Source organism: Ipomoea nil, unplaced genomic scaffold (assembly GCF_001879475.1).
Source record: "Ipomoea nil cultivar Tokyo-kokei standard unplaced genomic scaffold, Asagao_1.1 scaffold2036, whole genome shotgun sequence".
Classification (NCBI taxonomy): Eukaryota; Viridiplantae; Streptophyta; class Magnoliopsida; order Solanales; family Convolvulaceae; genus Ipomoea; species Ipomoea nil.
The window spans coordinates 7,022,421-7,049,460 of NW_017618464.1; the positions used below are offsets into that span (position 1 = coordinate 7,022,421).

Sequence of the window (27,040 nt, forward strand, 5' to 3'; positions counted from 1 at the left end):
TGATTCTTTAGATATACAATAATAAAACATTACACACATATATATATAGTAATGCTTTTAAGAGAGTAGTTGTTCTCAAATGAGTCTCAACTAAGAATATAATCCATTGGGTAAGTTGTAAGATATAGAATTATAGATATCACAAAAATAGAATTGTACAATAAATATGTTTCTTTTTTATATTATTTTTTGATTTATTGACAAGAAAAATAATAAAAAAATATTCAATCTTGTTAAATTTGAAAAATTCACATCACAATTGAAACTTTTTATATAAAACATTCTTTTCATCACATCGTTATTTATTTATTTATTTTTTTGAAGTTAGCTGATAAGACGAAAACACTTTTACTTTTTTCTTAAGTTTAAATTCTAATCTGAACTCGAGTATTTGCTGGGTCACTACTCACTATACTTGCATTCAATTTTTGACCACTGAAATATATATTTTCTCTAGATATTGTAGTTTCATAAGGAGTGATGGAATGAATGAAATTCAATCATCCTATCCCGGTAGAACGCATCATAAGATTGGCATCACTTGGTGTGATTACACTTTATTTACAATAGAATCAAATCGAAACGAGTTATTTTATGGAATATAATTAAACAAAAGTATACATACATAAACTAAAAAAAATTTCATACTCCCTCCGGAGTCATTTCAGTGGTTTTGTCTGGTTCAGGCGTTCAGTCCCGCGACGCCTCTGACTACAAAGGAGCTCACAACTCGCCGGTTAGAACCTATGAACAATAATCTTCTTCTTTGTCTGATTTTTTCCCTTGGATTTATTTGTTATACACCCATTATCAATTAAGATAGATGGGCATTATCGGATGCAACTTCAATTCAATATCCCCAAATCTTGCTTTCGCCAATCAACCTCGTCTCTTACACTTTCCAATTTCCCAGGTACGCTTCACGCCTTCAGCTACCCACACCATCAAAACCAGAGCAATCTTCAAGATGGATTCGAACCCAGGTCAGAATACTTCTCACAATCACTACTTCATTAATCTTTTTTGATTTTACAGGGTTGCAGAGTGGAAAAGATTTTTAAAAGGTGATATTTTTATTTAGTATTTTTTTTGGGTATTCTGGTCCGGTGATGGGTATTTTGTACTCATATTGGCTAATTAGGTTGGAGTGGAGCTAAGTAGTAACTATCTACCTTAGTAGGAAATTTTTTATAAAGATGTATTGAAGAACTTTGCTCAATGTCCCCTTAATTGCTTTCTTAAAAAAAAAAGTCCCCTTAATTGTGATTACTGATGTGCATATATGTTGTAATGCTTCAGGCATTGCACAGAAGAAAATCACCATACCAAACAAGTATAATGAGAAGCTAGTGGGTATACTGCATGACACTGGATGTCCAGATGTTGTGGTGTTGTGCCACGGTTTTCGATCCAAAAAGGTTTGTTATTATTTATTCTACTTTGGCTGTGGCTGCTTGATGTCTATATATGCTTTCCAATGCTCTTAAGATGCCACATTTTATGTTTCTTTTAACCTCTTATTTATTTGAGTGGTTTCTTTCTTTATTGATCGATTGTTTAGCTTGCCAAGTTGATTCTTAACTGGTTTGGTTTATGCTTAATTAATGCATTTTCAATACAACATTTTCCTTCTTCTTTCCATTCATTTATTTGAGATTATTTTCATAGAGACTGGCAATTTGGTATGTTGACTCTGCTTTATGACTACTGTTATTGTTGTAGTTGTATATTATTAATCTACACTCGGATTCATTGTTCGTTAACATTTACTAGCTCATTGCTTTCTTGCTTAATCAAATGATGTCTTTCTTATTTCGATAATCCGGAAGAGAAATTTACTCGCCTTCTTCTGTTGATGGATTTTGGGGGTGTTTGGTAAATGGGTGTTAGCTGATTGGATTAGTGGGTTTGACTAGTTGATAGCATTAGCTAATTGTAGAAAAGTGTTTGGTAAATTAGCTGTTAGCTGATTACATACAAAATGACTTTCTCAAAAAGCTGATCGGAAAAGCTATTTTGAGCAGATTTTTGAATTTTAGCATTTTGAAGTAATAAGTTGTTACAAAAAGCTAATTAATCAAACCCGCATATCGATTGTTTAACCAAGTCAAACAGTTAATAGTGGTCAAATAAGCCAAAATTGACTGATAGGCTAACTATTTTACCGAACAGGGCCTTTGTGTGTTTTTTAAACTTCATGTTACTGATTAGGTTGTTTATTTTCCACACATTGTCACGTATATATATTTCTATCTGTAGGAGAACAGAATAATGGTGGGCGTAGCCACTGCATTGGAGAAAGAAGGAATAAGTGCATTTCGCTTTGACTTTGCTGGAAATGGGTAAATACTATATTGTACACTGTATAAGGTTATTATTATTACATATATATAGTTAGGTTGTTAACATTATCATTAAAGAGAAGCATAAAGTAGTGCTTAGTAATTTGGATACTGAATGATTACATAATGATGCTGTTATGGTAGATTGAGAACCTGTTATTGTAGACCCCTTCCTTTGCTCCAAAAACAAAACTGCATTAACGTTAACCCCCTTTGCTGTATGTTTATGTCCACCAAAATTAAAGTTACCTCACAAAATGCAATAATGTTATCTTCTTTGGTATAATTTTATTAGTTTCTTTCCAGGGAAAGTGAAGGCTCATTTAGGTACGGTCACTATCAGAGAGAGGCTGATGATTTGCATTCCGTTGTTGAACACTTTATTGGGCAAAACTGCAGAGTAACGGCCATTCTTGGACATAGTAAAGGTGCGTGGACACGGTCAAAATGTAAAAGTGTTTTTGGTTAATCACTAAATCCACAACATTGTAGTGGAATAGTCTCTTCTAAATTTTCTGGACTGAATTATAAATTCTTTGCACGTGCCATTCAATTTAATGCTTTTGGTAATACCAACAAACCGAAAGCTAGCCATCAATAAAAGAAACTATTGCAGGTGGAAATGTTGTGCTCCTATACGCTTCAAAGTATCATGATGTTCATACTGTGGTCAATGTTTCTGGTCGCTATGATTTGAATAGAGGCATTGAAGAGCGCTTGGGCAATGATTTCTTGGAAAGAATCAAGAAGGATGGATTTATAGATGTCAAAAACACGGAAGGTTTGCCTATGCCTTAAAATTTAAAATTGTATTCCCATAATTTCCTTTTTTTTAGATTTGTCTCAGTTTTCTGGAAGTAAGCCAAGACCAAATCCCCAGTCTAAGCTTTTTAGCAGAATTTTAGTCAATTTAATAAATGTGCATTCCAACTACCAGCTTAGTTGAGACGGAACACATCCTTCAATTAGCCTAAGTTTTACTTGGTTAGTTAACGGTCTCTTCATTTTGTAGGAGAAGTTCAGTACCGTGTTACTGAGGAAAGCCTAAGGGATCGGCTCAATACTAACATGGATGAAGCATGTCGTCAGATTGACAAAGGATGCAGGTCAGAGCAAGTCGCAACTTTTAATTTCATCTTCTCGTGATGGTTAACTATGTTTTTTTTTTTTTTTTGATGACTACAATCTAACCCTATCCCTATCTATAGTATCTGTTCCACATAATATGCCAACCCTTGAACTGGGATGGGACTCGAACCTGTGACCTTCCATTTGGAATGGTAACAGCGATGGTTAACTATGTTATTTGACAGGATTTTACTCATAGTCTTGTGAGGAATATCATACTCTTCATTCCTACAAGTGGAGAAAATGATAAAAACTTGACCATAATAATCTCATGGCACCTACTATACAGAACAATAGCTTTTGCTTTGGTGTTCTGATGATGGTGTGCAGGGTATTGAGCATTCATGGATCCAGCGACGGGATCATTCCCATGGAAGACGCATTAGAGTTTGAGAAGATAATACGAAACCACAAACTGCATATAATTGAAGGAGCTGACCATGTTTACACGTCACACCAGAGCGAATTAATCTCCCTGGCCATCCCCTTTATAAAGGAAGGTTTGCAGCAGAAGAACTAAATTGGGGTTCGAGGTAATTTGTAGTGTCAAAACTTTGTAGCTTACACGCACGCCCTTTCTCAATTAAGCTTTCCCCGCTCTGTTTACATAAACTAAAACGAAGCGAATTGTGCAGGTAGGTGCTTTGCTTTATTCATCAATGCTATATATATATATATATATACACCTTCCCAGTTCCCATTTCGCAATCTGGCTTCCCCATTTCATGTTGGATTGGCCTTGTTTTTGGTCAACCGGAGACACTGACTAGGGTTCTGTTGGGGACTTCAAACATGATTCTTGTTTGATAATTAGTTTTTAGGAATTGTTCATTTGTCGTACAAGTGAGAATGAATGAAATGATTTTTTTTTTTTTAAATTTATTTTAAATGCTACATTGTTTACTTTTATACTTAAAATACTTGAGCCAACCCCAGGGCGTAATCTAGCATAAAATTGTATTTTTTTTTTACCTGAGAAAATTTTGCTTCCAAAATCTTTCGTAGAGAATCTCATACTTACCTTCTTAAACTATAAAGTTTTGGTTTATGGGTTAAATTTATTAGTTATAATTTATAGAATGAAAAAGTGCAGAATAAGCAAGAATATCTTTAAATTAATTGTATACAACAATAATAATTACTATTACAATAATGTTGTAAAATTACAAATAACATAGAGATAAAATAGAGAGATAAAGGAGAGCAGAAGAGATTGAACTCAGGGACTCTCAACTACTTTTTATTAAATGAGTGTTGATATACCTATGCAATCATGGGAAGAAAATTGTATCCAATGAGAGAAGTTAGGACTAGGATAATGACCATTTATAGATATATTTATAACACTCTTCCTTGGTCATTATGATCTTACTATATTTATGCCTTATTAAAAATATTGTGTTAGGAAAACATTATGGGAAAAATTTAGTTGAGAGAAAAAGAGTATATATGATGTATTTCGAAACATGTGTTATATGGGGATGTTTCATTAAAAACCTTGGCTAAGAAAAATCTAATGAGAAAAGTTTAACTAAGGGAAAAAGAGTATAACCATAAGTCTTTAGGGCATAGTTTTCAGGATTTTGGGGTTTGCCTATTTAAATATTTATTTGTAACTTTCCTTTTTTGACATTATTATATCATACTAATGCCTTGTTAAAAATTTTAGAAAAAAAATCTAGTGGGGAAAATAGTACATGATATTATGCATTCATATGTTGCACTAGTTGCCTTGTTAAAAAAAATAATCTTTAATTAGGAAAATTATATCAGAACTTAACCAAAGAAAATGAATACAACTGTTGGTCTTCAGGATTATTTAAGTCCAATCTACCAAACTTTTGATATCAATTTCTTCCAAAAGCTCATTTTCAATGAAGATTAAAGCTGATCCATTGAGTCTCTCTTGCAACATACTTGATCTAGGTTGCCTTCTCTGGTTGAGAAGGTGACCCAAATCGGAGAAGGCACCATATCTAGGTTGCCTACTCCAGCAGCGAGAAAGCAACCCAAATAATCTGGGTCGCTTCTCGCGGGAGAAGGTGACCCAGTGGTTGCTTTCTCCATGGAAAAGGCGACCTTGGTGCCTTCTCCATGACCGGCGACCGTTCGTCGGTTGCCGGTCACTTTTTACCGGAAATTTTGCCGGTCACTTTTTTTGGTGGAATATTCGCCGGAAGGTGGTTTAAACCCTAATGACATGTGATAGCAGGTCATTAATTTGTTTTTGGGTTTCATTGCACTTAAATGAATTATTGAGGGGTGTAAATGCACCTTTAAAAAGTTTAGGGGCCTAATTGACTTTTAAATTAAAGTTTGAGAGCCTATTTGACCCTTTTCCTTATATACTATAGTACTCAATACAATTCATAGAATTAATTTAAAACTGAAGTTTATTAATTTATCAATATCAAAAGTCCATTTTTTTTTCAACAACGCCTAAGATCTGGATGAACCTCCATTTCACATTGACATGTTGGAGATTACAAACAGCTGGGGGCGTTTTATGCTTTTTTCTGCTCTTTTTTTTTTTTTTTTTCCGGTTTCAGACATTTGTCACGTACATTTTGTAAAAAAAAAAAAAAAAAAAAAAAAGAGATAAATAGATAAAGATTTTAGTTTTAGAGATAATTCGAATTAAAAGATATAAGAACATTTAAAGTAAGAGTAAAATTAAATTTGATAAAGATTATAACAAAATTAGTTTGACGAAGAGGGGGGGATTTATTATTGAGTCAAGATAGAATAGATTAACAACCAGAAACTAACTGAATGTTATAATCTCCATGGATCCATTAAGTACAATATAATACAAAACGTGTAATCTTAGTTGAGTTGATGAGAGAGTTGATAATCATAAGATTTTAAATTCCCGCCTGCTATTAGTTTTTTTTGTTTTTAACTAGACTAAAAACAAAAAATCTGATCGTACACCGTGCCTATGCGCTTAGAAAGCAGAAAGTCTAGTTTTTGCGATGCATGAACCTGCCTGCAGTCCATGATCACTAAAATGTACTACTTATTAGTATAATGAATTAAAGATTGTTTGTCCGGGAGATAAAATCATCTTGGGATCAAATTTGGCCTTGTTTTCTTGAAAAGTGTTCCACTTTTTGCCGAAATGCTTCATCCAATCCTCCCTGCTTCTGTAATGGGGAAGATACTGCTTTATCTTGCTGCCTTCTTCATCATCTTTATCGCAAAACCTCAAGATTTCTTCGTTCACTTCATCCAAATCCTTCCACCCATTCATCCCTCCACTATACAACAGCCCCACGCAGTAAAACGTATCTTCTTCTGGTATCACCGCCGACATCTTCTCATCCCACCTGTTCATTCATTCATATATAATAATCACTTGTTAATAATTCATAATTTTTCTTAATGTTAAGTGAAAAAATTGCATTTTTTGTCATCCAGTTATATCCGTGCGCATATAACTCAAGAATTAAACTTGTATCACGTATTGGTGTAACGGGAGGATTTTCCCTAATTTTAATGACTAATGAAGGTTGGAAGGTTACATTTTTCTGATTGTCGGATAGACGAGCATGGGGCCTGAGGTTTTGTGTTTTAAAATGATGTTTTGGAACACAGCGGAATTGAAATCCAAGATTCTGGACTTTGGTACAAAGAGGTTTAGCCATGGATGAGTAGCTTCCCAGAGCCCATTTTCTTGTGGTTCCAGCTCTTCACCTCTTACTCTATTCAGAAATTCAAAATATGAAGCATCTTTCTTGAATGTCATCCCAGGAACAAAGCTCAAATCTTTGAGCAAATCCTTCAATTCCTGCATATATATACAAATCAAATCATACCCATCAATTTCTCAATGTATCTGTACTATTTTATGTGTCTGGTAAGAATGAAAAGTACCTGGTCCACCGTGCTGCCGGTTCGATCATCGTAATGCTTGACGACTTCCAAGCAGTAGAGAAGTCCATGTTGGGTAAACAAAGAAGCAATTTTGGATTGATCGGAGAGGGAAAAGAAGGAAGATCTCCAGTTATTTGGAGAGGTGTGGTTCATCATAAGAAAACCTTCCAAATAGTTTAGCCCATGAATTGAGATGAGATGTTCTTGGTCTCTGGTGAATTTTGAGAAATCATCATATAACATTCTCACCCATTTCACCTACATATAATGCACACCAAAATTAACATACAATAATAAAAATAAAAGGTTTAATCTAACCAATCACGAATTGAAACTCATAATATAATTATGTAATTAATAGATTGATCAATTAAAAATCCAGATTCGTGATACAATTCGAAACACGATTAATAGAGCATTTAACCATATGCTTACTCTTGTTGGGGCTTTCTCTAACACAATTCTTGCCCTTGTAATGATCCCAAACTGCCCTAATCCACCCAAAACTCCAAAAAATAGCTCTGAGTTCATGTCTTTGGAGCAAGTGATAAACTCTCCCTTTCCTGAACCCAAAGTGCACCAAAACAAAAGTTAGTGTAATTATAATAAATAAATATATACAATTCTTCATCTTACAATTTTCTTGTAATATATTAGACAGTATCAATTACGAACATGCCAAATTACCAATTTACACCACGACGACTTAAATGTTATACCCCATACAAATTCACACTTTAAAACTTGTTATAATATATTATCAATGTATATAGTATATATGTTGTATAACTTTTAAAATGGAGGTCCAACCCACAACCACCCATGCATTCTAGCCTCAATCATTATTCATTATTGTGTGGACCATATTTTTTATACTGTAAAATAATTTACATTACAAAAATAATGTACTACTTTCAGTATTGTACATTGTATTCAGGGAATGTACATTTTTGTATAGTGAGTGTACATTATATTGTATAACGTATATTCAGTACACAAATAATGTACATTTAGTATATTAAAAATGTACTTTTTGTTATGATTCACAAAACACTGTGTGGATCATGGTCCATACAATAATTTGCCCCTACGCCCATCCAAAAATGAAAAGAGTTCCAATTAAGCAAAATTAAAGTGTAGATTGAAAGTGACGATATGCCCAGTTTATGTGCACTTCACATATCTTTTTTGGAAAATCGTCATAACGAACAGAACAAAAGAAAAATGAAAAAATGTGACGCACAGGCCATACTAAGTGTGTGAACGCAAGAAAGCAAACTGCTATATAAAGAAAACTTTGATTTTTTAATGCATATATAGTTACCATAACGATTCTCGAATATTTCAAGATAGGATAATAACGTAACGGCCTTGAATATTATAATACTATAATTTACTTCGGGACAAAAAATTTAGTTTACGTGGCACAATAATAGCGGCTTGGACGCGTGACATATGTCTATAAATCAAGTAATATATAGAATAAAGACAACCCATCAAATTGGTCAACTTATTGACTTAGTAACTACAATATTAATTATTAGAAATTGTTTATTAATTATCTTAGTTTGAGTCAATTAGTTATGGACAATCTAGCTAACTAAGCTAGTTTTTCTTATTGTACGTGATCTTTTGCCAACTGAGTTACAATGAGAGACTTACCTACACACCCCCGAATAGGGCAATTTATATCATGGTGCACGGTAGAATTTATGTTCATAATACACATACACATAAACACGAAGACACATAAACACTTAATATAATATATATAATTTGACTTCATAATATACAGAATGTTCATTATATCATATTTATGTGCATGTGTATTATAAACATCAATTATGTGCATTATGAAATCAAATTATATGTATTCGATTAGGATCCACAATGTATTATGGACATTGGTCGATATAACAATCCCTAAATAGTGACAATGGATTTTTCTTGTAGCCGAAAAAGTAATACACGTACGTATACACTTCATGGTCTATATATGTACGTACCTGTGATGATATCCAGTTCAAGAACATTGCTGATCTGTGGCCCATAGCGAAACATCTGACCGCTAATTCCGGCGTTGGATAGGGTTCCACCGACCGTCAAGTGGAGATAGTCGGTCCACGATGCCGGAGAGACGCCGTGGGCGTGGCATGCATGTAAGACATCAACCCAGAGGTCGTGGCCGCCGACGTCAGCGAAATACCCTAAAGATTCACTCCAAGAAACCCTAATCTTCCCCTCACCCCTCAAAGCGCCCATTTCCACCACCACCCCGTCTTTGGCGGTGGCCTGCCCCCTCACGGAGTGGCCGTGGCCCCTGGCGGCGACGGGAAAAGGGTACGGGGAATTATAGGAGAAGCGAACCAGGTTGATGATGTCATCAATGGAGGAAGGGTAAAGAACCCCCGCCGGAGTTTCATGAACTATCCCGCCGAAGTCGGTGGAGGCGGCGGTTGTAGCCCAAGAATCGATGCGAAACCGGCCGGCGAATTCAACGGAGAGGATTTCGTAAGGGAGGGAGGAATTCCATGGATTTAACTTGCCTAAAATTGACATGAAACGACTTATGATGTAAAGAAAAATGAAAAGACTTGAAGAAACAAGTTTCGCCATTTTTGTAGCTAGGAAAGGAACCAAAAGATATGAAAGATACAAGAAAAGATGAGGGGAGAGCTTGGGAGAAAATAACACATTGAGAATATTAAGTATTTAATGTGTGGTACAACACTAATAACCTAATATTAGGAGTCTAGTTAGGATTTAGGAAACCTAAAGAGATACAACCACAATGATGGCCAGTGATTATATAAGGTCACTAGTTCTCTCACACTACTCACATTACATACCTCATACACCATTTAGAGAGAGCTGAGTAGAAATGAGAGACAAAACTTTGCAGCAATCTGGACGCTCAATACAAGATTTAATGACTGGAGGTTAATATGATCCTGTTATCACATAATATATGATGCATGTGATATATTTAATTCTAACATAAATGTTATAATATCTTAAATACTAAACATTGTGATGAAGTCTAGATATTAATTATTATTATAATTATAAAAGTTATATAGTAGTAAACATTTAACAGAATAATTTATATTATGTATGTCACCAACCTAATAATGAGTCTCCTAACAATGTCCGGCAAGAAATTTATCTGTGACGATGTGAGATTAAATTTCTTTACAAAGATATGAAAGTACACGTGGACTTCTCAAGGGTCACTTGTCTTAGTACTACTCTCGTCATAAAGTCAGTAGTACTGAAAAAGAAGAAGAAAAAAAAGATACGCAAGGACAAACATTTTTTCCGGCGAATTTTCATGTTGTCTTATTTGCAATAGTCGGACAGTTCAAATAGCATCATAAGATTTTAGGTTCGAATTTTCATAAAAGTTTTTAAATGATTTTTTTTATTTACGTCAGTTAGTTATAAGTAACTTATATTGTTTATCTGATCCGACTAGATTTACAATGCAGGTTTCGCCCAAAATACACATTTGAATAATGACCGTAGATTTTTTGTAGATAAAAAATTTTCCAATGAGTTTCCATGTTGTCTTGTTTACAAACGTACTTAATGACTTTCTCATGGCCGGAGAGATCGAAGATTAAATAAAAATAAAGCTTGAAAACTTTATTCCTCAAAAAAAAAAATAAATAATAAAGCATGAAAAAATTACTGTTTTCTCTTGTGGTTTTTTTATGGTATAATTATTAAACATTAATACATTATTATGGATCGAGCCATATGATTCCCAAAGCCATCCACCCACAAAGTCTTTCTCTTTTTTTTTTTTTTTTTTTTTTTTGGGGGGGGGGGGGGGTGATTGTACGTTTTAATAAGACAAAACTAATTAAGAATGTCACTCATGAAACCCTTCTTTTCTTGGAAAATTTCTGCTGTATGTGAAAGATAACTAATCATTTTAATTTCTTGACAATTTATGGTAAGAAGACGAGAGAGTTGGACCGTCCAAATTTAATTTGTTAAACATAAATATTAACGTGCGTATTGAAAATTTCGGGATATTGAAATAAGATATAATGATGTAACATACGCACCATTAATTAGGTAGCTCATCAACTTAGCTATCTTTCAATTCGCTTTTTTCTTGTCTACATGGACCATTATTTAGTTTTAATTTTTTTTTTTTTTTTACCATTTTAAAATTTTTTATCAGCAATATATTTAATAGGTATTTGTACTCAAAAATATTTAATAGGTATTTAATATTTTACAAATTAATATTCATAACGTATATTAAAGAAATAGCTTAAAATACTAAGAGTGAGCTAAGAGTGAAAATATCATTACATTTTAGAGGTGAAGTGGTGAAACATATTGATCATAAGTATATCCTGCACTTAGGTAAAATATATATATGGAGCACTATAGGCAAACATGCAAAATATTCACTTTGAATTATGGTAGTACGTTCTTACTTTTCTCTTCTAGCTAGATTCAATGAATATGTAATATATTACAATCAATTCACATTCCTTTTATTTTCATGGTTTATAGGCTTGGATGTTGCTGTTGGTGGTATAAGTACAAATGGTTAGATATGGTAATTATTAGGATAGATTGTACTTAGATGCTAAGGGAACACCACTTTTTGGCCTACTATTTGAAATTAGTGCGGATAATATCGGATACACTCATATATTATATATTGGATACTATTAAAGTAATATATATAGTATTATGGTTATAACTAGAACTAGTAATAAAAAAAATGTTTATTATTATTATCATTGATCTTATGTATGAGATCGTTTTACGGGGATAAGTCCTCACATAATACTTTTTACTGAAAATATAATATTTTTTTATGAATTTATAAGTGTTATATTTTAACTAAAAATATATTATATTTACACTAATACTTTTATTCCAAGAGATATGCAATACATTTTTCAATGAAAATGTAAAACTTGTTGACTTAGAAAACGAATTGTTCTAATTTTGCTTAAAATAATGTACATTATTTGAAATTTGTCTCTTGTGAGACTATCATATCCTACACAGTACAAAGTTTATGTTATTATTATTATTATTAGTATTATTATTATTATTATTATTATTATTATTATTATTTTAGAATTAGATCAGGAGCACATAATTGCATGGTTTAATTAGATGCAAAAGATGTTATGGGTGTGGATTAGGTATTGTGTGTCTCTTCAAGTTTTGTTCACCGCCATAGAATGTAACAGTTACAACTAACATACTTGTTCAACACTATATATACTTCGATTATGCCCTTCTAAAAGGAACATCGACTCTAACAATTCGATTCTACTAAAACGACCGGAAATGTTTCAACAAAAAAAAAAAAAAAAAAAAAAACTAGGCATACAGCGTACGAAAAGTGTTGGTACCGGTGGTAGGAAAACAAATAATAATCAAAAATTAAGATTATTATTTCCTGGAAAAACAAGGGAAGGAAATATGGAGAATTTTGGCTCGTGTTTGGTGTTGGGTTTTTGCAAGAGTCAAGTGAGCACTCTTTCCTTAAAACCTTATTTGCCACCTCCCAAAGATGCTAGGAGCGTTGTGGCCTAGGCTTCCCAGGATAAAACTTGCTAGTGATTCAATGTTTGAGCACTCAAACAAGGAATCCGGCGAGCAAGACACGGTTATGAACACAGTAGGCTAAAGAAGGAGTAGAAGCAGAGAGGTTTTGAGACTAAAAAGATGAACTTTCGTGTTCTATATTTCTGTGTGTAATCTCTATTGCCTCTACCCTCTCTTATATAGGGTTGAAGGATTAAATAGCTTTTATTAGGGCACTTTAAAGCTGGCTCTCCAACAGCTATAACAGCAGGCCACTACCTGAGAATTGAATTCAGAATTCAAAATTGGAGTTAATAGAATATTAATTCCGTAACAGGTGAATTCAACCCCCATAACAGTCAAAACTTTCGGGTTCTAGACCGTTGGCGTACAGGGTTCGGTCTCAACTTTCGACCTCACCCAGTTTCGGCCTTTGGGCCGAAACTTTCGGCCTGTTCAGGACATTTCAGCCACAAGGCCGAAAGTACTAGACATGTTTCGGCCATATATAGCCGAAACGAACTTAATTGCTGCTGCTGTTCAGTTTCGGCTCCTCTTTCGGGTTCCAGACCGTTGGCGTACAGGGTTCGGTCTCAACTTTCGACCTCACCCAGTTTCGGCCCAAAGGCCGAAACTTTCGACCTGTTCAGGACATTTTGGCCACAAGGCCGAAAGTACTGGACATGTTTCAGCCATATATATATAGCTGAAACGAACTTGCTGCTGCTGTTCAGTTTCGGCTCAGGAGCCGAAACTACAACTGGCATGTTGGAAAAAGATACCGAAGGCCAGCCAATTTCCGGACGACATTCGTGCCCGCAGGTGCCGGCGCACACGAGCCCGGGCTTGAATCAAGCCTTTTTTCTATCTCTTGTATATAAGGGGGGAAAATCTTCATTCCAAAGCAATGTGGGACAAAAGCCACTTTTTCCCTTCATTTTCCAACTCAAATGGGTCTACTTTGAGAATCAATATCTCATTCACCCATTATCCGTTTTGAGCGTACAATATATCAATCTCATCGTCTCACTACGAAGTATCCGAATCCACTTTGACCCGACCCAAATAGGAAGTGGACCCCACTGATAATTGTGCCACAAAATAGCCACTTAATATGCCATTTTATGTCATTTTAAGCTATTTTTTTCAACAATAAGTTCACGTCCTTCTTTATCTCTAAAGATAGAGTGTCCTAACCATCCAACTGCTATTCCATCCCCTTTATCCATCGAGCCCGCCCTGAATAATCCTCCTTTTGCTCCATTATTGCCAATGTAATCATAAAAAGTTGAATTTTCAGGAATTTTAGACCAAGCTTCTGATAAACTTTAAAAAGAAAAAGGTGATTACAGTTTCACCAGACTAATCCTAAACTCACAAAACTCCACCCCTAAAGCGACTATGGGGGTAAACCGTGAGTCGCGCAATCAACCAACCAGTAAAATCCTAATCTCATGTGCTCACAAAGGGTCCAATCTTGATCTTCCAGTTTAACTAGATGCATGTATTGTAGCTGCTTTAAAACTCATGAGGGAGTGTTGGGTCATAGTATACCTTCGACGACTCGACAAGAAAAGGAAACATGTCGTGAGACAAGAAAAAAAAAAAACTTGCAAAAGATACGAAATCGGACAATCCACGTCGAAGGACCACAAAACGTTATAGTCTTCTAGAGATGGGTATTTACTATTTAGCTGTGGTGTTGGTGATTTTTTGTTTCTTCATTAGATCGAGAATGTGGTCACCATAATTAGATATGGATGAAAAAAAAAAAAAAAGAATCTTGTAAAATAGTCCATCTTGGATTGGATACAACCCCCATCCCATTCGGTGTATCTTTTTGGCGTGAGACCACATTGACGCAACACAAATCTTAAACCAAGCACTGCAAATTAAAGCCTTTGATGGGAGGGAAACATCAACAAAGATTTGCTGTCCTTCATTCTAAGATTATGTGTAGGTACTCCAGGCAACACACTAAACCCTAAAGTCAATTTCTATCCATAATTACTTGGCCATTTATTGTCTTGTCTCGATCAATTCTTCATTCTCAACCGTTAAATTTTTCCCCTTAATTAGCTTGCATTTTGTAATTACCATATTATATTTTTGTTCCTACTCGAGTAGAAGTACATTCATTCATTTCTAGTATTATTAATCAAGTGTTTTACCAGGACTATGTGGTCTAATGGTACCCTGGTTGGACTTCCATTTGGAAGGTTGTGAGTTTGAGCTTTAGTGGAGGCGTTGTTGGCTCTTTGTGTTTCAGTAGGTTGAGAAAGTATATGAACAGATACTACAATGTAATGGGGCCAGTAGCATTCAAAAAAAATCAAGTGTTTATTGTTACACCACCAATTATAGATGGAGTTAATACTCAATATAGTCCTCAATTATAGTGATTTTACTTAATTTAGTCCTAAATGATTTTTTATGCTCAATTTAGTCATCGACTTTGATGGTTTACACAATTTAGTCATTTGTTAAAAATTATGTTAGTTAACTGTTAGAAATAGAATTCTAATGGTAATTTCTCATCATTCATCCCGTTTGGAATGATTCATTCTTCCTCCCCTTATTAAGATCCACACAGAAATGTAAATTTTCGTGCTCAAATCAACTTCAATCCCTTAAGGAAGGTTAGGCAAATATTTATTTTTGCGTGGGTTGAAGTTGATTTGGGTACGAAGATTTACATTTCTGCGTGGATGTTAATAAGGGGAAAAAGAATGAATCATCCCAAATGGGACGAAGGATGAGAAATTACTATTATGACCATATTTCTAGCAGTCAACTAACAGTTTTTAACAAAGGACTAAATTGTGTAAAACCATCAAATTGAGGACTAAATTGAGTACAAAAAGTCATTTAGGACTAAATTGAGTAAAATCACTATAGTCGAGAACTATATTGAGTATTAACTCGATCATTACAGCTAGTAGCGAATACATAATTTTATTTTGTTATACTTGTGTAATAGTTAGCGTCATGTTTGGATGACATGATATTGGACTCGACCTTATAAGTCCCTTACAACATCATTGCTAATTGACACCATAGAAAAACCATTCATTGCCTCCATCCCATTTTATGTGTCTAGTTCGGTTAGGGTCCACACACTCAGACTAATCCCCATTCGCACTAGGCCGACCCAATTAAGGGGCCAGGCAAAGTGATGGCCAGATTGGTTTTCCATACAAGAGGGCGTTCGAACTCCCGACCTCTCTTAAGGGATGAGAGTGCACGGCTACTCACGCCAACCAAGCTGGCTAGAAGTTATTTTTAATTCAATTTTTCATAATGTTAAGTTTATTATTAGCATATAAAATTTATATACTTGGAAACTACATTAAAAATACTATTAAACACAAAAAAAAAAAAAAATTGAAAAATAATTACAAAATACTAAAAAAATGAGCAAAGAAGAAATAGTTTGTTTGGCCAATGAACACTGTTGCACAAATCGCGCCTAGGTGTCGGCCGACCGATTAGCTATTGTTTCCTTTTTAAAATGTGTTATTTCGCTCAAAATGATGTCGTTCAAATCGGTCGCAAACCCTAAAATGTAAAAAAAAAAAAAAAAAAAAAATATTTGGAAGTTTGGAACTAAGTTGATACTTTGTGAATTGTGACTTTGTGGAATTGGCAACTTTAAATCTTTATCAAATTTACAATTTTTAGTTATTTTTTAGGTTAATATTTAATATTTTAGTATTAACTATTAATGTATTAAATAGTTTATAATTATCATGTCTTAAAAAATTTTAAAAATAAATATAAATAAAAAGGGTGCCCGGAGAGCATCTAGTGACTTTTTCAACAATGTCAATGAAAAATAAATATGACATATAAAATAGGACAGATGGAATATTATTGTACAAAGATTAAATTTTATTACTTCATACAATAAATTCAATATTTAATATGTGATAGTGTATGGGAATACATTATTCATTTAAAAATGTCCGCTAATTTTAAGTTTTAAGCGTCATTTTTATACATTTACAAATTATCTAACTTAGCTTGTGTACATACTCACAAACCAATCAAAGAGGTACAACAAAAGTTCTCACACTCAATCACCCCCATGTGATTCAACTTTTGAGTATTCCACGTACAACACATGTACATTGCCTATAATGTTCACACAAAAAAATTAAGTTTGAATTGTTAGCATTTACAGTTGTTATGAATAATGTTTATCAAGAAAATTTTAAAAAGCTAATTAATGTTTATCATACCAAAAAAAAAAAAAAAATTAAAAAGCTAATTAATGTTTATCATACCAAAAAAAAAATGTTTAAAAAGTTTAGAGACCTAATTGACTTTTAAGCTAAAGTTCAAGAGTTTATTTGACCATTTTTCCTATATACTATAGTACTCAATACAATTCATAGAATTAATTTAAAACTAAAATTTATTAATTTATCAATATCAAAAGTCGATTTTTTTTTCAACAACGTAAGATCTGGATCAACCTCCATTTCACATTGACATGTTGGAAATTACAAACAGCTGGGGGCGTTTATGCTCATTTTTTTTTTTTCTCCTCTTCTTTTTCTCTATCTTAATTGGAGAAAAACTTTGACAAAAATTACAATCAGTTGATGATGCACTTACTGGAATTTAGTACGGAGTAAAATATATAATGAAAATCTTTAATAATATATATTTTTAATTAAATAGTGTTGGATTAGCATGCACGGGCAATTCTAGTCTAATTTATAGGACTTATAGGCAAGATGTATGTTGCACGGATTTTGACTGTTGTTCGTACAAACAGACATCATGCTACGCATATTCCCAGCACAATCATTACCATGTTTTTCACACTTAATTATTCCTTTTGCCCTTATTAATCCAAAAAATGTGTTTATTATGCTTAATCGACTATTTATGTATCTATTTTATTTTTTCTTTTTCCTTATCAAAGCCCCAAACAAATGTAAAATGAAAAATATATATATTATCAAACTCTATATAAAAGGTATTTATAGATATTATTTTTAGTACAAAAAGTTACTAAAACTTTGAGTTTATTAAAGTTAACAAAAATGTATGTGACAAATGTCTGAAACTGCCTCAGTTCCGATAAAAAATAAACAAATATTTTAGTTTTAGAAATAACTCGAATTAAAAGTAAGAGTAAAATTAGATCCGATAAAGATTATAACAAAATTAGTTTGACGAAGAAGGGGCAGCCGGGGGTGGGGGGAGGGGATTTATTATTGAGTCAAGATAGAATAGATTAAAAACTAGAAATAGCTGATTGTTATAATCTGGATCCACTATAATACAAAACATGTGCATCCTAGTTGAGTTGATGAGATATTTGATAATCATAAGATTCTAAATTCAACTCTTTTTCCGCCACATGCTATTAACTTTTTTGGTTTTAACTAGACCGTATACGATGCCTATGCGCTTTGAAAGGAGAAAGTGTACTTTTTGCCATGCATGAACCTGCCTGCAGTCCATGATCACCAAAATGAACTACTTATTAATTAAAGATTGTTTGTCCGGGAGATAATATCATCTTGGGATCAAATTTGGCCTTATTTTCTTGAAAAGTGTTCCACTTTTTGCCGAAATGCTTCATCCAATCCTCCCTGCTTCTGTAATGGGGAAGATACTGCTTTATCTTGCTGCCTTCTTCATCATCTTTATTGCAAAAGCTCAAGATTTCTTGGTTCAGTTCATCCAAAACCTTCCACCCATTCATCCCTCCACTATACAACAGCCCCACGCAGTAAAACGTATCCTCTTCTGGTATCACCGCCGACATCCTCTCATCCCACCTGTTCATTCATTCATATATAATCACTTGTTAAGAATTCATAATTTTCCTTAATGTTAAGTGAAAAAATTGCATTTTTTGTCATCCAGTTATATCCGTGCAGGTACAAGACTTAACCCTTGAGTTATATATATGCATGACCATCTTTAACCATACCTTTTAGAGGTTTAACATAGCCGCGCATATAACTCAAGAATTAAACCTGTACCACGTATTGGTGTAATGGGAGGATTTTCCCTAATTTTAATGAACACTAATGAAGGTTGGAAGGGTACATTTTTGTGGTTGTCGGATAGACGAGCATGGGGCCTGAGGTTTTGTGTTTTAAAAGGATGTTTTGGAACACAGCGGAATTGAAATCCAAGATTCTTGACTTTGGTACAAAGAGGTTTAGCCATGGATGAGTAGCTTCCCAGAGCCCATTTTCTTGTGGTTCCAGCTCTTCACCTCTTACTCTATTCAGAAATTCAAAATATGAAGCATCTTTCTTGAATGTCATCCCAGGAACAAAGCTCAAATCTTTGAGCAAATCCTTCAATTCCTGCATATATATACAAATCAAATCATACCCATCCATTTTCGATATGTACATATATACTTTCTCAATGTATCTGTACTATTTTATGTGTCTAGTAAGAATGAAAAGTACTTGGTCGACCGTGCTGCCAGTTTGATCATCGTAATGCTTGACGACTTCCAAGCAGTAGAGAAGCCCCTGTTGGGTAAGCAAAGAAGCAATTTTGGATTGATCGGAGAGGGAAAAGAAGGAAGATCTCCAGTTATTTGGAGAGGTATGGTTCATCATAAGAGAACCTTCCAAATAGTTTAACCCATTAATTGAGATGAGATGTTCTTGGTCTCTTGTGAATTTTGAGAAATCATCATATAACATTCTCACCCATTTCACCTACATATAATGCACATCAAAATTAACAATAATAAAAAAAAAAGGTTTAATCTAACCAATCAAGAATTGAAACTCATAATACAATTATGTAATTAGTAGACCGATCAATTAAGAATCCAGATTTGTGATACAATTCGAAACGTGATTAATAGAGCATTTAACCATATCCTTACTCTTGTTGGAGCTTTCTCTAACACAATTCTTGCCCTTGTGATGATCCCAAACTGCCCTAATCCCCCCAAAACTGCAAAAAATAGCTCCGAGTTCATGTCTTTGGAGCAAGTGATAAACTCTCCCTTTCCTGAACCCAAAGTGCACCAAAACAAAAGTTAGTGTAATTATAATAACTATATACAATTCATCCCTAACTAACAATTTTCTTATAATATATTAGGCAGTATCAATTCACGACATACAAAATTGTCAATTTACACCACGACAATATGTTATACTCGATATAAATTAACACTTTAAAACTTGTTATAATATATTATCAATATATATATATATATATATATATATATATATATATATAAAATATGTTGTAAACCTTTTAAATGGTGGCCCAACCAACAACCACCCAAGCATCCCACGCCCATCCAAAAATGAAAAGAGCTAGCTTCCAATTAAGCCAAATTAAAGTGAAGATTGAAAGTGACGATCTGCCCAGTTTATGTGCACTTCACATATCTTTTTTGGAAAATCGTCATCACGAACAGAACGAAAGAAAATGAAAAGATGAGGTAGCAATTAAGGTCCATTTTTGTCGCCTGTGAATATTTCAATTCGTTTCACAACAATGTGACGTACAGGCCATACTTAGTGTGTGAACGCAAGAAAGCAAACTGCTATATAAAGTAAACTTCCATTTTTTATTGCATAATTACTATAACGATTCTCGAATTTTTCAAGATAGGATAATAACGTAACGGCCCTGAATATTGTAATACTATAATTTACTTTCAGACAAAAAGAATTAGTGTACGTGGCACATAATAGCTGCTTGGACCCGTGACATGGTTTTATATATCCTATAACGACAACTTTATCTAAATTGATCAGATTATTGATTTAATAACTATATATACACACTCTTTGGCAAAATAGTCAACTTTCAATTTTGACTTATTTAATCACTGTTAATTGTTTGACTCAATTTAAAAATCAATATAAGTATTTGATTAATTAGCTTTTTGTATTCCAAAATACTAAAACTCAAAAAGCTACTCAAATTAAAGCAACTTTTTCAAATAACTTTTTGAGAATAAAATTATACCAAACAACTATCAGCTAACAGCTAATTTACCAAACACTTTTCTACAATCAGCTAATGTTATCAACTAATTATACTCTCTAATTAACTCAATCAGCTAACAACCATTTAGCTAACAGGGCCATAATGTTACAAGTGCAAAAGTGGTCTATTAGTCGGATTGGGGCAAATTGTTGTGTGGACCATAATAAAAAGTACATTTTTAATATACTAAATGTACATTATACAAAATAATGTACTTTCAGTACTCAAATAATGTACTTTTCCTGAATACAATGTAAATTTTTAATATATTAAAAGTACATTATTTTTGTACTGAATGTACATTATTTGATAGTATATATGGTCCAATAATGATTGTCATATATATTAGTCTGAGCCAATCAGCTATAGACAACCTAGCTAACTAGGCTAGTTTATCTCATTGTGATCTTACAATTTGGAATTTACCCGCACACTCCCGATTAGTGACTGTGAATTTTTCTCATCGCCTATAAAATAAAACATATATAATTAAGTGAGAACCTGTAGGTGGACACATTCAAACCATTAGTCTAGTATATCTAATGATTGAAAAAAAATAAAAAATTATAATATTTATAAAAATGACCCACTTATTTTAAAAATTTATAATATTTATGAAAATGACACGACTCATTATATATATATATATATATATATATATATATATATGGAATAATACACGTATGTATACATACACTTCATAGTGTATGTACGTACCTGTGATGACATCCAGTTCAAGAACATTGCTGATCTGTGGCCCACAGCGAAACATCTGACCGCTAATTCCGGCGTTGGATAGGGTTCCACCGACCGTCAAGTGGAGATAGTCGGTCCACGACGCCGGCGAGACGCCGTGGGCGAGGCATGCATGTAAGACATCAACCCAGAGCTCGTGGCCGCCGACGTCAGCGAAATACCCTAAAGATTCACTCCAAGAAACCCTAATCTTCCCCCCACCCCTCAAAGCGCCCATTTCCACCACCACCCCGTCTTTGGCGGTGGCCTGCCCCCTCACGGAGTGGCCGTGGCCCCTGGCGGCGACGGAAAAAGGGGACGGGGAATTGTAGGAGAAGCGAACAAGGTTGATGATGTCATCAACGGAGGAAGGGTAGAGAACCCCCGCCGGAGTTTCTTGAACTATCCCGCCGAAGTCGGTGGAGGCGGCAGTTGTAGCCCGAGAATCGACGCGAAACCGGCCGGCGATGTCAACGGAGAGGATTTCGTAAGGGAGGGAGGAATTCCATGGCTTTAACTTTCCTAAAATTGACATGAAACGACTTATAATGTAAAGAAAAATGAAAAGACTTGAAGAAATAAGTTTCGCCATTGGTCTTTCTTTTGTAGCTAGGAAAGGAACCAAAAGATATGAAAGATACAAGAAAAGATGAGTGGAGAGCTTGGGAGAAAATTGTATCTATTTATAGGAACAGAGGGGAGGAGAGAGAGATTTAAAAAAATATATTGAACATTATTGTAAATTTGTAATGATAAAATATAATACGACATTTCTAGGAAAATTCATAATTAGACTAACTTTTAAAGGGAGATGGGATAATTTCTCAAAAGCAAAATGCCATTTCTATCCATTTTAAATTTTACATTGAATATTATAATATCTTAAATACTAAACATTGTGATGAAGTAGTCTAGATATTAATTATTATTATTATTATAATGTATAAAAGTTATATAGTACTAAACTTTTAACAGAATAATTTATATTAGTTCACCGACCTAATAATGAGTCTCCCAACAACGTAACGTCCGGGAGGAAATTTACCTGTGACGATGTGAGATTAAATTCCTCTTACAAAGATGCAAAAGGCCGGACAGATTTTTCCGATGAGTTTTTATGTTGTCATGTTTACAATAGTCGTCGGACAGTTCAAATAGTATCATAATAAGGGTTTGATCGTGAAAGTTTTCTAATGATTTTCTTGAATTAAGTTAGCTAGTTATAAGTAACTTATATTGGTCTATCTACTTGTGATCTATTTGCCGGCTAAATTTAAAATGCAGGTTTCACCAAAAGCACACATTTGGATAATGACCATAAGTTTTTCGTAAATCAAAAATTGTCCGATGAGTTTCCATGTTGTCTTGTTTACAAACGTACTTAATGACTTTCTCATGGCCAGAGAGATCAAAGATTAAAGAAAAATAAAACATGAAAAAATCAATGTTTTCTCTTGTGGTTTTTTTATGGTATAATTATTTAAACATTATTATGGGTCGACCCAAATGATTCCCAAAGCCACCCACCCACAAGTTTACTTTCTCGTTTTTGTGGGGATTGTACGTGTTAATAAGACAAAACTAATTAAGAATGTCACCCATGGAAACCCTTCTTTTCTTGGAAAATTTCTTGTGTGAAAGTAAGATAACTAATCATTTTATAAATGTCTTGACAATCTATGGTAAGAAGACAAGAGAGTTGGACCGTCCAAATTTAATTTGTTAAACATGGATATTAATGTATGTATGTATTGAAAAATTCGGGATATTGGGATAAAGATATAATGATGTAACATATGCACCATTAACTAAGTAGCTCATCAACTTTTTTTTTTTTCCTTCTTTTTGAGTATTAGTAACTCTGTTATAATGTAGTGTTGTGAAACACAAAGGGTTAATATCGCCTCCACTGAGACTCAAATTAAACCCACAACCTGTGAGAGCAACTTGATATCACTAGACCACAAAGTCCTTGGCAGAAGCTCATCAACTTAATTAGCTATATTTTGCTTTTTCTTGATTGTGTACATATGGACCATTATTTAGTTTTATAAGATGTTTTTTTTTATCATTTTAAATTTTTTTAACATACAGCAATATATTTAATATTTTACAAATTAATATTCATAACGTATATTTAAGAAATGGCTTAAAATACTAAGAGTGAAAATATCATTATAATTGTTTACTTGACCTTAGAGGCAAAGTGGTGAAACATATTGGTCATAAGTATATCGTGCACTTAGGAAAAATATATGGAGCATCAATATCATAGGCAAACATGCATGCAAAATATTCACTTTGAATTATATGATAGTTGTTACTTTTTTCTTCTAGATTATATTCAATGAATACGTAATATATTACAATCAATTCACATACCTTTTATTTTCATGGTTTATATTGCATTTGTAGGCTTGGATGTTGCTGCTGGTGGTATAAGTGCAAATGCTTAGATATGGTACTTATTAGGATTCTTTTTTTTTTTTTTTTTTTTTTTTTTTTAATTTATGTGATTCCAGTTTCACTAAACTAATCCTAAACTCACAGGATCCCGTCCCTAGAGTCACTGTGGAGGTAAACTGCGAGTTGCATAATCAGTCCACCTATAAAATCATCGTTTATATGTACACACAAAGAATCTAATTCAGACCTTTCAGTTTAACTAAATGTCTCATAGTTGCCTTAAAACTCATGAGAGAATGTTGAATCATAGTGTACCTTCGACGAGAAAAGGAAACATGTCGTGAGACAAGAAAATAAAATACTTGCAAAAGATACGAAATCGGACAACCCACGTCGAAGGAACACAAAACATTATAGTCTTCTAGAGGGGGTATTTACTATATATAGTTGTGGTGTTAGCAATTGTTCGTTTCTTCTTTCCAAAAGGTTGAACCCCAATCCTAAGGGCCCCTCACACCTTGACCCGACACAACATCTGGGAGGATGATTTTCATAGTAGCTCAACTGAACATGAACCATAGAGGTTAATTAAAGGCCCCCTCACTTTGAGAGGTTGCTCTCATACTGCCGTTGGTGAGACTCGATCCTTGATCATTCTTTTCAAACTTCACTTCTATGACCAGTTGAGATGCTCATACGGGCATTGTTCGTTTCTTCATTAGATCGAGAATGGTGGTCACCATAATTAAATATGGATGAAATAATAATAATAAAAAGAATCTTGTAAAATAGTCCATCTTGGATTCGATACAACCCCCATCCCATTCGGTGTATCTTTTTGGCGTGAGACAACATTGACACAACACAAATCTTAAACCAAGCACTGCAAATTAAGCCTTTGATGGGAAACATCAACAAAGATTTGCTGTCCTTCATTCTAAGATTATGTGTAGGTACTCCAGGCAACACACTAAACCCTAAAGTCAAATTTCTATCCATAATTACTTGGCCATTGTCTTGTCTGATCTCGATCAATTCTTCATTCTCAACCGTTAAATTTTCCCCCTTAGTTAGCTTGCATTATGTAATTACCATATTATATTTTTGTTCCTACTCGAGTAGACGCACATTCATTCATTTATAGTATTATCAGTCAAGTGTTTATTCCTACACTAACAATTACAACCAGTAGTGAATACATAATTTTATTTTGTTATACTTGTGTAATAGTTAGCGTCATGTTTGGATGACATAATATTGGACTCGACCCTATAAGCTGCTTATAACATCATTGCTAATTGACACCATAGAAAAATCATATTCACTCTATCCCATTTTATTTGTCTAGTTCAGTGAATAAGACTTGGCATAAATTATTTTTAATTCAAATTTTCATAATGTTAAGTTTATTATTAGCATATAAAATTTATATATTTGGAAACTACATTAAAAATACTATTAGATACAAAAAAAAAAATTAAAAATAATTACAAAATACTAAAGAAAATAAGCAAAGAAGAAAGAGTTTGTTTGACCAATGAACAATGTTGTAAAAATCGAGCCTAGGCGTCAACCAACCACCTAGATTATCACGTAATCAGTGTTCTAGGCTCCGACAGCTTTGTCGGCCAATTAACCATTGTTCCTCTTTTTTTTTTTCTTTTTTTATTTAAAGGGGTTATTTTGCTCAAAACGACGTTGTTGTTCAAATCGGTCGCAAACCTAAAAATGTTTTTTTTTAAAATCAAAATCAGCTATTCTTTAAAAATAAAATTAATTTAGAAGTTTGGAACTAAGTTGATACATTGTGAGTTGTGACTTTGGGTAATTGTTTTTTGATACTTTAAATCTTTATAAAATTTACAATTCTAGATATTTTTAGGTTAATATATAATATTTTAATAATAACTATTAAAGTATTAAAAAATAAAAATAAAAATAAAAAGGGGGCCAGGGAGCATCTAATGATTTTTTTAACATTGTCAATGAATAGTAAACTTGTCATGTAAAATAGAATTGAGGGAATATTATTGTACAAAGATTCAAATTTTGCTTCATACAATAAATTCAATATTTCATATGTGATAGTGTACAGAAGTAAAATAAATTCAATATTTAATATGTGATAGTGTATGTGAATACATTAGTCATTTAAAAATATCCGCTAATTTTAAGTTTTAAGGGTCTTTTTTATACATTTACAAATTATCTAACATCGCTTGTGTACATACTCACAAACCAAAGAGTTAAAACAAAAGTTATCACACTCAATCACCCCCATGTGATTCAACTTTTGAGTACTCCACGTACAACACATGTACATTGCCTATAATGTTCATAAAAAAATTAAGTTTGAATTGTTTGCATTTACAGTTGTACGTTATGAATAATGTTTATCAAGAAAATTTTAAAAAGCTAATTAATGTTTATCATACTTCTTCTATATATATATTTCTCGTGTGGGTGTGTGTATATATATATATATATATATATATATATATATATATTATTTCTCATCCATTTTTTAATTTTTTTTGTTTGACTATAAATTTTTTTATTAGTCAATTAAGATCACACAACAAAACTAATCTTATTTGTACTAAGTAATGCCTTCGATCCATTAACACCTTTAACTTTTCGAATGCTACTGACTCTATTACAATGTAGTATCTGTTCATATACTTTCTCAACCTACTGAAACACAAAGAGCCAATAACGCCTCCACTGAAGCTCAAACTCACAACCTCCAACTCGGGTACCATTAGACCATATAATCCTGGTATAACACCTTTAATTAAGTTGAAACATATGTGCATCATTTCATTTACACTCTCTTGAGTACGGCACGTTCACTTCTTAGGCTATGATATATGTGCGTGTGTATATGTTTTATGCATTGTAATGTATTAAAATATATATAATTTAAAAAAAATACTTTTTCATCCATTATAATGTATTAAAATATAATTTTGAAAATACTTTTT

At 33.3% G+C, this 27,040-nt stretch overlaps 3 protein-coding genes across 4 annotated transcripts; 1 reads left to right on the forward strand and 2 right to left on the reverse strand.

Annotated features, from left to right (window-relative positions):
• Positions 1 to 632: 632 nt before the first annotated feature.
• Positions 633 to 4,301, forward strand: LOC109148186. 2 transcript variants are annotated; one of them, XM_019296031.1, is made up of 8 exons: positions 633 to 736; positions 914 to 983; positions 1,300 to 1,418; positions 2,260 to 2,342; positions 2,649 to 2,770; positions 2,959 to 3,123; positions 3,355 to 3,448; positions 3,801 to 4,301. In XM_019296031.1, the coding sequence occupies exons 2-8, from the start codon at positions 968 to 970 to the stop codon at positions 3,988 to 3,990; spliced, it is 789 nt and encodes a 262-aa protein (XP_019151576.1). In that variant the 5' UTR covers positions 633 to 736; positions 914 to 967; the 3' UTR covers positions 3,991 to 4,301. The 2 variants fall into 2 exon arrangements, with proteins under 2 accessions (XP_019151576.1, XP_019151575.1); XM_019296030.1 differs by lacking the exon at positions 633 to 736 and having other exon boundaries at positions 748 to 983.
• Positions 4,302 to 6,373: 2,072 nt separating this feature from the next.
• Positions 6,374 to 9,962, reverse strand: LOC109148185 (cytokinin dehydrogenase 3-like). The gene is made up of 5 exons (XM_019296029.1): positions 9,353 to 9,962; positions 7,782 to 7,909; positions 7,347 to 7,604; positions 6,995 to 7,260; positions 6,374 to 6,799 (listed from the first exon to the last, which is right to left on the reverse strand). Exons 1-5 carry the CDS (start codon positions 9,960 to 9,962, stop codon positions 6,493 to 6,495), a joined length of 1,569 nt encoding a protein of 522 aa, XP_019151574.1. The 3' UTR covers positions 6,374 to 6,492.
• An 8,299-nt stretch (positions 9,963 to 18,261) lies between these two features.
• LOC109148184 (cytokinin dehydrogenase 3-like) lies at positions 18,262 to 22,282 on the reverse strand. The gene is made up of 5 exons (XM_019296028.1): positions 21,633 to 22,282; positions 19,792 to 19,919; positions 19,361 to 19,618; positions 18,987 to 19,252; positions 18,262 to 18,712 (listed from the first exon to the last, which is right to left on the reverse strand). Exons 1-5 carry the CDS (start codon positions 22,240 to 22,242, stop codon positions 18,415 to 18,417), a joined length of 1,560 nt encoding a protein of 519 aa, XP_019151573.1. The 5' UTR covers positions 22,243 to 22,282; the 3' UTR covers positions 18,262 to 18,414.
• Between the last annotated feature and the right edge of the window lie 4,758 nt (positions 22,283 to 27,040).

Excerpts from the sequence above, each read along its gene's own strand:
- LOC109148186 (XM_019296030.1), top strand. The coding sequence starts at position 824 with ATGGGCATTATCGGATGCAACTTCAATTCAATATCCCCAAATCTTGCT. Across the intron at positions 2,343-2,648 it reads TTTGACTTTGCTGGAAATGG|GGAAAGTGAAGGCTCATTTA; the intron begins GTAAATACTATA and ends GTTTCTTTCCAG. Across the intron at positions 2,771-2,958 it reads CATTCTTGGACATAGTAAAG|GTGGAAATGTTGTGCTCCTA; the intron begins GTGCGTGGACAC and ends AAACTATTGCAG.
- LOC109148185 (XM_019296029.1), bottom strand. The coding sequence starts at position 9,962 with ATGGCGAAACTTGTTTCTTCAAGTCTTTTCATTTTTCTTTACATCATA. Across the intron at positions 7,605-7,781 it reads TAGAGAAAGCCCCAACAAGA|GTGAAATGGGTGAGAATGTT; the intron begins GTAAGCATATGG and ends CATTATATGTAG. Across the intron at positions 7,261-7,346 it reads CCGGCAGCACGGTGGACCAG|GAATTGAAGGATTTGCTCAA; the intron begins GTACTTTTCATT and ends ATATATATGCAG.
- LOC109148184 (XM_019296028.1), bottom strand. The coding sequence starts at position 22,242 with ATGGCGAAACTTATTTCTTCAAGTCTTTTCATTTTTCTTTACATTATA. Across the intron at positions 19,619-19,791 it reads TAGAGAAAGCTCCAACAAGA|GTGAAATGGGTGAGAATGTT; the intron begins GTAAGGATATGG and ends CATTATATGTAG. Across the intron at positions 19,253-19,360 it reads CTGGCAGCACGGTCGACCAA|GAATTGAAGGATTTGCTCAA; the intron begins GTACTTTTCATT and ends ATATATATGCAG.